Here is a 12,163-nt window from a genome sequence, read left to right as displayed (position 1 = left end):
ACAGGGTCGCGTGCGCCGCCGGTCGCCAGCGAGGCAGAGGAGGTGGGGGCGAGAGAGTCAGAGAGGACGTGGGACTATGGGGGGAGGCCGGCGTGCGTGCAGCCGAACCGCGCCAGGCACGCAGCGCGATCGGCCGGTCCGTCGCGTGGGCTTGGATTGGATGGACTGCTGTGCTGCCTCGGTTGTTGTGGCTGCGGACGACGCCTTTGTCTGCGGCCACCGAGGAGAGGACGGTGGCCACCTGGCCGGCCGGGGAAACGCCAAGCTTTGCCCGTCGCCTAGACATGTGCGCCGCGCGGTGGACGCGGATCCCTTCCCTTCCTCGGCTCCCATCCATCCGTTCATGAACCATGCTCGGGCCCGGCTCGTAAGGAACTGCTACTAGTTCAAAACCAGATGGTCGAGGTCTTTCCCTTTCTTTCTGGTGCCGATGCTGACACTAGTCTCTACTGTATAAAAACAGCGGTTTCACAACCTCTCATGTTACTATACTACTATCTAATAAAAACCTTAAAATTTTAATAATTTATCTATTTTTTCTCCACTATCATCATCGAGACTTTTGTGCCTTGTTACTGGCTACAATATATGATTTGTTTTACTAATGATAATAAATAAAGAAATTATGAAGAAAATTAGCGAATAATCTTCTTTTTTTTTAATCCCATCTAAAATCAAATTACAGTACCGCTCCCGACGTATTTATTCAGTGACGCTCTCATGACGTATCTATATCTATATGCCTTGAGTTTATATTTGATATTACTGTATTTAATATTTATATTTTTATTATAACGCACGAACACTTAACTAGTAAAGTACTGACACAACAGCATCATTGTCATAGCCCCACATCATTTGCTTTGCCGGTTGTGGTTGATCTCATGCGTTGACTTTTTGTAAGAAAAGGCTAATAAGGTAACATCTTCAATGGCTATAGATAGCTATTATCCCTCAGCTAAGAGCACACTTTTTAAAATTTATATGAGTCTCGCTGTTCATAATTTCTCATATCTTACAGAGAAGAGAGATGCTGAGGTGATTTGTAAGTACTAGCTTTTCATCTCTCCTCTTTAAAAACTAATACTTACTCATCTCTCTTTTCTGTGAGATAAAAAGAATTATGCTAGTCACACCATTGCGAAGTATACCTAGTTAAAAAATAGCAGTTAAAAGATGACTTAAAAGAAAAGTCAATGTGTTGTGTCTCTCTGCGTGTCTTTTCCCCACCGGAAGGCAGAGGATCTCTTTCTTCGAATGTGATGCTCCTCTTACCCGTATTTTTTTTTGGCGTGCCGTGAAGTTGCTATAAGATCCTCGTGATGGTGGATTGGTAAAATGCTTCTTCCTTCGAGGATTGGCACTAGGTCCTGAACCGTACTCTCAATACTCAACAATTAATCAAGAACTCGAACATTGTAGTTGATGGTGTAACCTGTATCAAATGCACATGATGATGTTTGTTAACTGCTCGTACTGTGTGGATGACGGGTTCCTGTTAGCATCGGTCGCTGCCGCTGTTGATCTCATCGAACGCTGGCCGTTGCTGTGGACCCCGAACACATCGAAGGCGGATTCGCGATGTGCCACCATTCGCTGACGGCTAAAGATCGAGAGCGTGTTAGCTAACGCAAGGGATGTGTGGGCATGGCACGGTCCAAGCATCAAGCATGCGGTGGACCCGGTTGCGACCACACCCCCATCTAGTCGTCACAGCGCAATCGTGTAAGAATTCCATATGTCTAATTTTTATTTAATACTTATTCATTTATCTTTTAGTTCTTGTCGCCAACTCTAGATTCTTTTAATCAATCTCTTAATACGTATCTCAACATAAATGATTTTTCTATATAATTAATGTCACAAAGGAGCCGTGCCAGCCCAGTGGCCCGTCTCCTGTTAAGCGGGTCGGCGAGTTTACACGGACACGGATCCACTGTCGTGTCCTACACCGTATTTCACAAAGGAGCTGGTTTTTTGGTGCAGTGATCATCCTCGAGAGGAATGCCAAATAACAGCCGTGACAGCGACGTGTACGCTTTTGGGCATGGTTGATGGTGCAAGGAAGCCAAGTGTTGCTGCTGGCGCTGCTGCCTTTCCAAGGCGCCTTTTATCTTCTAGTAGCTTCTTCATGGCTTCTCCCATCTCCACGGCCCCAGGCTCTGATACTGAGATGTTGTGGGCGGCAAAGGCGATGGTGCATATATTCACGCCACACCATCTCCTCCTCTTCCTCCTCCCTCCCTCTCTCCACCGACACCTTTTGTTCACACTTCTTCCTCCCCTTCCTCCCTGACTTGCATTGCAGCTGCAGGCGCCTATCAACTGAATCAAGGTGCTCACTCCATGTCCTTCTCGTTCTTTACTCTTCAAGAAGCCGATGAATTAATACATAAAGAGTACGTGTTGATTTGATCTTGTGCCAAAGTCCTTGATTGCAAGAGTGTCCGTCCTGTCCCTGGTTAATTTATTCTGGAGTGTGTTCCACGCTTCAAACTGGCCCTTTGCTTCTTCCTCCTATTCTGAGCTGTTTTCTTCTTTTGTGCTGGTAGTCATAACAGTTGCAATCAACAGGTGGCCTCCTCTGTGTTCCTCTCTATGCATGAATTTGGTGTATCACTCTGTTTCTTACGTCTTGTGTGCTATAGAGATAAGGAATTTAGCTAGAATTTGAAATCAGGGTCTTAGGGAGCTGTGCAGTGCAGATGCCGACCATAATCGTCAAGGTGGACCTGGAATGCAGCCGCTGCTACGCCAAGATTCAGAAGGTGCTCAACAGGATCCAAGGTCCGTGCTTGCTTGCAAGTTCTCTCTGATCAATTAAAACGATGCTAAATTTCTGTGCCTTTGAGGTTTGAGCTCGTTGATCACAACGAGGCGTCGGCACTGACGAATTCTTGGCGCGGTTTGTTGCATGCAGAGAAGGGTGAGTTCTGCATCGACGACATCGAGTACGACGAGAAGAACAACCGGGTGGTCGTCTCGGGGCCCTTCGACGCGGAGAAGCTCGCCGACAAGCTCTGCTGCAAGGCGTGCAAGATCATCAAGGAGATTGAGATCGTGGAGCCCCCACCGCCGCCGGAGCCCAAGAAAGATGAGCCCAAGAAAGAGGAGCCCCAGCCCCCGGCGCCGAAGCCGGAGGTCGTGCCGGCGCCTCCGCCGACGGTGGTCGTGGAGCCCCCTCCGCCCTCGCCGAAGAAAGAGGAGCCCAAGAAAGAGGAGCCCAAGAAAGAGGAGCCCAAGCCCCCGGCGCCCAAGGTCGTCGAGATTCCCTACCCGTGGCCATACCCGTACCCGTTCCCGGCGTGGCCGTCCGACTGCTGCTGCCACCACGGCCACGGAGGCTGCCACTGCTGCTCCTGCGGCAAGGCCCCCGAACCCGCGCCACCGCCGCCGCAGCCGCAGTACACCCCGATGCCGCAGTACGTGCCGCAGCCGTATCCCTGCGGACCCTGCGGCGGCGGCGGCTACCGGATCGTCTGCGAGGAGGACCCCTCCTACGCCTGCATCATCATGTGATCAGCACCTTAATCGCTCCGTTAATTACTATACCCCATCTGGTGTCATCATGCACGCATCCCGTATAAGTACCGTACAGATTCATATATACTAGCATCATGTATATGCACCTTTTTATACTATTTCCATAATTTGTTCTGCTTAATTACAAATCAGAGGAAGTAAAACAATAAAAATAAGCAGTGTTGATTTGTGTAAAGAGGACTTGAGAGTTGATGGCATGAAAAGTGTCTAGCAGAAAAGTTTCCAGCTTTACTTATGTCGCACTCAAGAAAAGTTTCATTTTTCGATCCTTTCCAGCTTTACTTTGTTCCCTTGCTTCCATTTGTCAATTGTCACCTCAAGCGATATAATGCTCCTTTTTTTGGGTATATTTTATCGTGTAGAGATATGATGACACTGAAAGGTCACGACCGGTGACTCATATAAGCTATAGGAAAGTAAGGAGCAAAATAAGAGTCGCTACCGGTGACTCATATGAGCCATAGGAAAATAAGAAGCAGAATAGCGTGTCACTGGATATGGAAAAAACGAGTAGCGTGTAACGATGAGTGAATATTTCATCCGATCATAAATACATATTTTTTTAAAAGATTTGTCAAAATTTTAAAACCTGACTAATAATAGATTTCAGAATATTAAATTTGAAAACTTTAAAATTATATGTGTAGATTTGTTTTGAAAAATATTTTTATAATATTATAAATTTTATAAATATATTCTAATAAAAAATAGTAGTAAAACATGTATTAGGGTCTTATCTAAAACAACATGGAGTAAAAAAAAACGCAAAGTGGGTAGAGGCTGGGAAGCGAGAGGATGGAGCCAGAGCTGGACGCGTCTCGCGGTCTTGAACGGTGGGCGGGGTAGGGCAGCGTATGAAAGTGAGGACACACGATAGACGACGGAGCCATACGGCGCACGTAGTCACGCAGCCCGCGCTACATGCCGAGAGACGTGGATGAACCGGACGAGGTGAAGGGGAGAGTCGGAGAGGGAGAGGGAAACGCGCATGTGACGGGGACGGGGAAGAAGTGGTGGTGGTCCTAGCGATTGGGTTGGCCGGGGGCAACGGGCCGGGGCCCTAGCTTGTCCTCCATGGCGTCGTCACGGAACGAGCCTTTGCTTCGGCTGGTTCACGACTCGTTCGCGCTCCCCCACCAGCAGAGAGGAGAGGGACGGGGATGTGCGGCGAGTGGCTGTCCCGCTTTATCCGCCTCCGTCCACGGCAGATTTGGACGGGCCACCTGCAGCTGCGCTGGCGAGCATTTTTCCTTCCTGCTCTCCCTCATGGGCGTCGGTCCGGACACACCTGATCTCAGCCGTTTCCTTTACTCCCTCCGATTGCTTTTACTAAGCACCACATTTTACTATAAGCAAATTTGATCAACCGTTTAAAAAAAGATTTATTGATATTTAATTTTTTTTTATATTATTAGAGTCATCATGAAACAAATTCTTTCAAAAAAATGTACGGTCAAATTTACTATAATAAAATGTGATGACAAATAAAAGCAAACAGATGTAGTAGTAATTTCTTTCCTTCTCACCACGCATGAGTTTACACGAGCGATTTTTGGCATTAGAGCTAAAGGGCCGTGCCATTTGCGGGCCACCTACGTGAAAATATATTTAGGTTCCCTACATGAGTTTTGATTAATTAATAATAAACGATTAAAAGTCTAATATGTTTATTAAGGTTATGAATAGGTTTTAGTTTCAATGAAGAAATTAAATGATGATGATGTTCCTCAAAAGAAAAGAGAAGCGACATGTACTCACTCAATAGATTTTAATTTGCTTTATTTTCGAAATTGAGTTTAGGAATAACATTTTATCAAGAAGGATGCGTATTGATAGTTTTGATGGTGTCTCAGTGCTCAAGTATCCTTTTAGAACAAAAAATTTAGAGTCACAATAATCCGCGGACACTGGAAAAATACTGTTTTTTTGTCTGAACTCGGAGTCTCCAGGTTGGCCTGAATACTCCGGATTCTGGACAGTAACCCGAAGTCTCCGGGTAGAGCTCCGAGCCGGGCTCTCGGGATGGGTTTAATGTTTTAATCCGGAGTCTCCGGGTTGGCCCGGATACTCCAGGTGATCGGAGTCTCCGGACTATACTCCGGTAGAGAGTCTCGGTTAGACCTAAAAGTTTCACACGGATCCTCCGGGTTAACTCGGATACTCCGGGATTCTGTGTTCATCTGGACCCTCTGGGTTGGGTTTCAGACAGGCTCTTGGCTGTGCGATTTGTGCCAACCTGGAGTCCCCGGGTTGACTCGGATACTCCGGGTCAGTTCAAAAAGCACAGTAACGGCTAAATTTTGAGGAGATAGTATAAATATCCCCTCACCCCTCTTTCATTTGCTGCCGAACAACTCGTGGACAAATTCATTCATAGCCATTCAATAATAGCCCTACTAACTCCTCTAAAACCTTAAATCTTTGAAGATTTGGAGAGTAGGGTTGGGAGAGTGAGACTAAGAGCTAGTTAGCTTAAATCCAATGTTGAGCACTTGAATTCATCGCCGACGTCGATCCGCATTCTTTACTCTTGGAGCCTTGAGCTCCTAGACGATAATGCATCGCCCGGAGAGCATCTAAGCTTATGGAATGCCTCGGGAAGTTTGTATTACCCCAGCGATTTGAGTAAGCAACCCTAGTTTGATCTTGGTGGTTGCTTGGGTGAGGAAAGGGTTGAAAGAGACCCGACTCTTTGTGAGCTACTCAGTGGAGATGTAGGCACTTTTTGTGGCGTGGCCAAACTTCGGGATACAATTCGTCTCCTTTACTTTTACATCTTTTCTTGCTCTAGTTGATTTTGAGCGATTTACCCCTATCTACTTGCTTGTGAGTGTGTATTTGCAGGTTGTTGGTCAATAAGTCTTGAGAAATCTATTAGAACCTGTGGTAACTCATAGACTAAAGTAGATTTGCATAAAAGTTCTTATTTTTCTATTTCCTGTTTAGATCGGACTATCCGGGTTCGCTCGGAGTATCCGGGTCTGTATAACTCAGAGTCTCCGGATTGACCCGGAGTATCCGGATGTTGTAATCTGCTGCGAAGTTTTATTTTTTCAACTTTTACCTATTCACACTCTTCTAGGTGACATCAAATACTTTCAATTGGTATCAAAGCCTAACTTCCTTCAAGGCTTCACCGCTTAGAGGATTGGAAGATGACGGCATCCGGGGAAAAGAGCCCGAAAAGTCCAAAGGATGACATTTCAACATCGGGCAACGGTAAAGGGAAGGGAGTAGCAATTGAGTTCAATTATGACAAATTAAATGCATCTAATTCTTATATATCTGTGCCATTCAGGCGTGTACCGTATTTTGATGGTACATATTATGCCGCTTGGAGACATAAAATAAAATTACATTTAATCTCTCTTCATCCAAGTATTTGAAAGATTGTTTGCACAGGTTGTGATTTGCCGAATGAAGATAAAGAGCTCACTCCTGAACAAGAGTAAAGCATCCATCGCAATGCATAAGTCACAAGTGTATTGCTTGGCGCCTTGAGCCCCGAGAAGTTCAATAAGGTGGATGGGCTTGAGGAGGCCAAAGCAATATGGGACACACTCCAAGTCGTGCATGAAGACACCACAAATATGAGAGAGTCCAAGATAGAGTTGCTTGAGGGAAAATTGGAAAGATTTATGATGGATGATGATGAAACTCCTCAAGCAATATATGATCACATGATGGTGTTGGTGAACAAAATTAGAGGGCTTAGAAGTGAAGAACTAGATGATCACAAGGCTGTGAGAAGACTGCTAAGAGCTTTTGCACCAAGAAACCCCACCTTGGTGACTCTTATCCGAGAAAGAAGAGATCACAAGAGGCTCACACCAAGCGATGTGCTCGGAAGAATCCTTACTCATGGCTCATGGAGGAGGAAGCAAATGAAGTTAAAAATCTTGTCAAGCAAAGCTCCACTTCCAAGAACAAAAAAGCAGCATTCAAGGAAAGCAAGAGCAAGCATATTGAAGAATCAAGCTCGAGTAAAGATGAGAGCTTGAATGATGAAGAAATAGCCTTCTTTGTAAGAAAATTTAAAAAATTCATGAAGAAGGGTGGCTATAGCAAGTACAAGAGAGATATGTCCAAGAGAAGAACATACAAGAGGGCTTGCTATGAGTATGGTGAAGTTGGCCATTTCATCGCCGATTGTCCGAACAAGAAGAAGAGCAAGAAAAAGGATGAGAAGAAGAACAAGACTTTCAAGAAGGACAAGTACAGGACCCACAAGAAGAAGTACTTGGGTCAAGCTCACATCGGCGAGGAGTGGGATTACAACTCCGACTCCGACTCTGATGATGAAGGAGTCGTCACCATCGCCATTCGCTCTTCTATACGAATAAAGTCACTTTTTGGTGACATAAGCGACGACAAAAACACTCTCAAGTGTCTCATAGCAAAAAGATGCAAGGTAAAATCGCAACCTAAACTCCTAGATAACGATAGTGATAGTGAGAGTGGTTGTGAAAGCATGCTTAAAAATTTGAGTAAAAATTCTATGTCTAAAATGAAAGAGCTAATGAAAATAGTAGAGAGTCAAGAGGAGATCCTTGGGAAGCAAGAGTACTTGCTTATCCTTGAAAAGGAGAAAAACTTTGAACTCGAGGAGCTTCTTGCTAAAGAGAGGGAGAAAGTTGAGAAATTAACCAAATATCTTGATTTGGCCAAAATCTCAATTGCTAGTCTTGAGAGTAGTAATTCTACATTTCAAGAGAAACTCTTAAGTTCAGATTTAAACTCATAAAACTCTTGAAGTGCAAATTGATACCCTCAAAAATAGCACTCATACTTCTAATGATGCAATCTTACTCTCTAATGCTTCTACTAGCAATGGTTGCTCTCATTGTTACAATATTGATATAAATGCTTGTGCTTTACAAAAAGAAAATGGGAGGTTAAGTGCTTTGGTTAAGTATGGGTGTATCAAGACATACAAATCCAAGGATACACTATATAAGACCATTGAGATCAAGGATAACAAGAAAAAGAGAGATCTTGGGTTTGATGCACATACAAGAAAACCAAGTAAGCGTTTGGTGACGAATGGCAAGGAGTGCCTCAAGTTCATCAAGTAAGGCATGCAAAGTGATCCAATCACACAAGTCAAGCAACCAAAGGGCCATTCTCTACAATCTACCTTTTATGCTTCTTATGTGCTTAAGAGGAACCACCGTGGTAAAGTGGTTGCTCTATATGTTGGTGCACGCAAAAAGATAGAGTTGTAAAAAGGAATGTGTGGGTATCAAAACTGCTTGTGACTAACATGAAAGGACTTAAACAAATTTGGGTACCTAAAACAAAGGTTTAAATTGTTTTCTAGGCATACTCTTCCAGTGGATCAAGTTGAGTGGTAGATAGTGGATGCACAAATCATATGACTGGAGAGAAGGAGATGTTCTCATCATTTGAAGAAAATAAAGGATCTCATAAAAATATTGTTTTTAGTGATGATGGAAAATGAGAGGTAATTGTCTTAGGTAAATGCTATTTCTAATGATCATTCTATCTCAAATATCTTGTTAGTTAAATCTCTTAGTTATAATTTGTTAACTGTATCACAACTTTGTGAGATAGGGTATAATTATCTTTTTATTATTGATGGTGTGACCGTCTCTAGAAGGGATGATGCCTCAATAGCTTTCACCGGTAAGTTAAAAGGGTAAACTTTATCTTGTTAATTTTTTAACAGATGAAGTGAGATCTAAAACTTACTTGATTGCGAAGTCTAGCATGAGTTGACTATGTCATTGCCGACTAGTCCATATTGGCATGAGGAATTTATCTAAACTTCTAAAGAGGAGGACATCCTTGGACTAACAAATATTTCTTTTGAGAAAGATAGAATTTTTAGTGTATGTCAAGCGGAAAAGCAAATTGGAGTTCCTCACCCTGTCAAGAATGTGATGACGAGCACAAGGCAATTGGAACTTTTTCATATGGATTTATTCAGACCAATTGCCTACATAAGTATTGGTGGTAACAAATATGGTTTGGTTATTACTGATGATTATTCTCATTTTATTTGGGTATTATTTTTGCATGATAAGAGTGAAACACAAGCCATGTTCAAGAAATTTGTGAGAAGAGCTCAAAACGAGTTTGATATGAGGATCAAAAGGGTAAGAAGCGACAACAGAAGTGAATTTAAGAATACACAAGTTAAAGAATTTATTGATGAAGAAGGGATCAAGCATGAGTTCTCGGCACCCTACTCCCCTCAACAAAATGGGGTTGTCGAGAGAAAGAATAGGACTCTCATAGAGTCGGCAAGGACAATACTTGATGAATACAAAATTTTGGATCAATTTTGGGCAGAGGCCGTCAACACTGCATTGCATGCCATCAACCGGTTATATCTTCACAAGATCTTAAAGAAGACCACTTGTGAGCTTCTAACCGGTAATAAGCCTAATATTTCATACTTTAGAGTTTTTGGTAGTAAATGCTTTATTTTAAATAAGAAAGTAATAAGTTTAAATTTTCTCTGAAAGTAGATGAAGGTTTCTTGCTTGGTCATGGATCAAATGCCTACACCTATCGTGTTTTCAACAAAAACACCGCTTGTGTTGAAATTGCACGTGACATGACATTTGATGAATCTAACGGCTCCCAAGTGGAGCAAGTTGACCATAATATTTTAGGAAATGAAGAAATTCCAAGTGAGGTGATAAAGAAGATGGCAATAGGTGAAATTAAGCCTCAAGAGCCCCAAGAACTACAAATAGCCAATAATGATCAAGTTCATTCGTCTTCATTAACTCAAGTGGAGCCATATATATTTACTCAAGATCAAGACCAAGATCCAGATCAAGATCAAGCTCATGATGACTCCAACAAATTTCTTGATGATAATGAAGTGGAAGACAATCAACCCCAATCCCATGTGCCACACCCAAGAGTTCATCAAAGTATCCAAAGAGATCACCCCGTCAACAACATACTTAGTGATATACAAAAGGGAATAACTACTCATTCTAGAATTATATTTTTGTGTGAATATTACTCTTTTGTCTCCTCTTTGGAACCTTTGAAGGTAGATGATGCACTTAGAGATCCAGGTTAGGTGATGACCATGCAAGAAGAGCTCAACAACTTCAAGACAAATGAAGTATGGTTATTGGTGGAAAGACCCAATCAAGACATGATTGGTACCAAATGGGTCTTCCGCAACAAGCAAGATGAGACTTATGCTCCTGTAGCTAGGCTTGAGTTATTCGAATATTACTTGCATATGTTACTCACCATGATTTCAAGCTATATCAAATGGATGTGAATAGCTCTTTTTTTAATGGACCAATCTTTGAATTGGTTTACGTGGAGCAACCACCCGGATTTGAAGATCCTAAGTATCCACATCATATGTATAAAATCTATAAGACGCTCTATGGGCTTAAGCAAACACCTAGAGCATGATATGAATGTCTTAAGGATTTTCTTATCAAGAAAGGTTTTGAAATAGGCAAAGCCAATTTTACTCTTTTCACTAAAAATATTGATAATGATTTATTTATTTACCAAATATATGTTGATGATATTATATTTGGTTCTACTAACAAAATTTTTTGTGAAGTGTTTAGTAGGATCATGACCAAGAGGTTTGAAATGTCAATGATAGGAGAGTTAAAGTTCTTTCTTGGATTTCAAATCAAACAACTCAAGGAAGGGACCTTCATATGTCAAACCAAGTATATCAAAAATATGCTCAAGAAGTTTGACATGGAGAATGCAAAGCCTATCAAGACTCCATGCAAGCCAATGGATATCTCGATCTCAATGGAGATGGGAAGGGCGTGGATCAAAAGGTACATCGCTCCATAATAGGATATTTGCTTTACCTTTATGCATTTAGGCCCAATATTATGCTTAGTGTATGCATATGTGCAAGATTTCAAGCCACTCCAAAAGAGTGCTATTTAGTGGTCGTTTAGAGAATTCTTAGATATTTGGTTCATACTCATTACCTTGGCTTATGATATCCTAAAGGTTCATCCTTTGAACTCATCGACTATTTGGATTCTGATTAGGTCCTTGGTGTCTTAGTCATCAAAGAAACAAAATTTCATAGCCATATCCATCACCGAAGCCGAGTATGTTGCCGCGAGCGCTTGTTGTGCTCAACTTCTTTAGATGAGACAAACCTTGAGAGATTGTGGCTACGACATGACCAAAATCCCACTTTTGTGTGTGTCGGAGAGTGAACTCCTGTCGCAGGGATCCCGAGAGACCCCTTTTTAGAGATTCGGCCGGGGGGATGATCCTGGAAAAGCTTGTTTGGGAAATAAGCGGGAACGGAAATAAATGCGATGGCTGGCGGGAGACGATCACCCTAATGCAAGAAAAAAGTGGGTACGCCGGGTTTTAGACAGGTTCGGGCCGCACGGAGGCGTAACACCCTACTCCTGTATGAACACTATATTTATCCTTGAAGAGAATTCTTCAAGGAGGTATCTGGTTCTAAGGGGAGAGCTGTTTACAAAGAGCTTGAGGCTCTTATGTTCTAGCTTAACTCGAGCTGGTTCGAGTGTCTGTCGATCTATCTTTGGCCTGGTTCGTCGGAGATTGTTGGTCGTCTGGTGGTCGAAGGCTTTTTCTTCTCCTTTTTTAGTGTTCTCCATCCTTT

The 12,163-nt window shown here is 42.8% G+C and overlaps 1 protein-coding gene across 1 annotated transcript; it reads left to right on the top strand.

The window, feature by feature from the left end:
• The first annotated feature begins 2,039 nt into the window (after positions 1 to 2,039).
• On the top strand, positions 2,040 to 3,718 carry LOC133915429 (protein PYRICULARIA ORYZAE RESISTANCE 21-like). Its single transcript, XM_062358580.1, has 3 exons — positions 2,040 to 2,335; positions 2,681 to 2,787; positions 2,921 to 3,718. Exons 1-3 carry the CDS (start codon positions 2,055 to 2,057, stop codon positions 3,517 to 3,519), a joined length of 987 nt encoding a protein of 328 aa, XP_062214564.1. The 5' UTR covers positions 2,040 to 2,054; the 3' UTR covers positions 3,520 to 3,718.
• The last annotated feature ends 8,445 nt before the right edge of the window (positions 3,719 to 12,163 follow it).

The sequence above is a fragment of the Phragmites australis genome, chromosome 4, assembly GCF_958298935.1.
Source record: "Phragmites australis chromosome 4, lpPhrAust1.1, whole genome shotgun sequence".
Classification (NCBI taxonomy): domain Eukaryota; kingdom Viridiplantae; phylum Streptophyta; class Magnoliopsida; order Poales; family Poaceae; genus Phragmites; species Phragmites australis.
The sequence above is the reverse complement of the archived record's forward strand: the minus strand, read 5'-3'. Positions and strand labels throughout refer to the sequence as shown.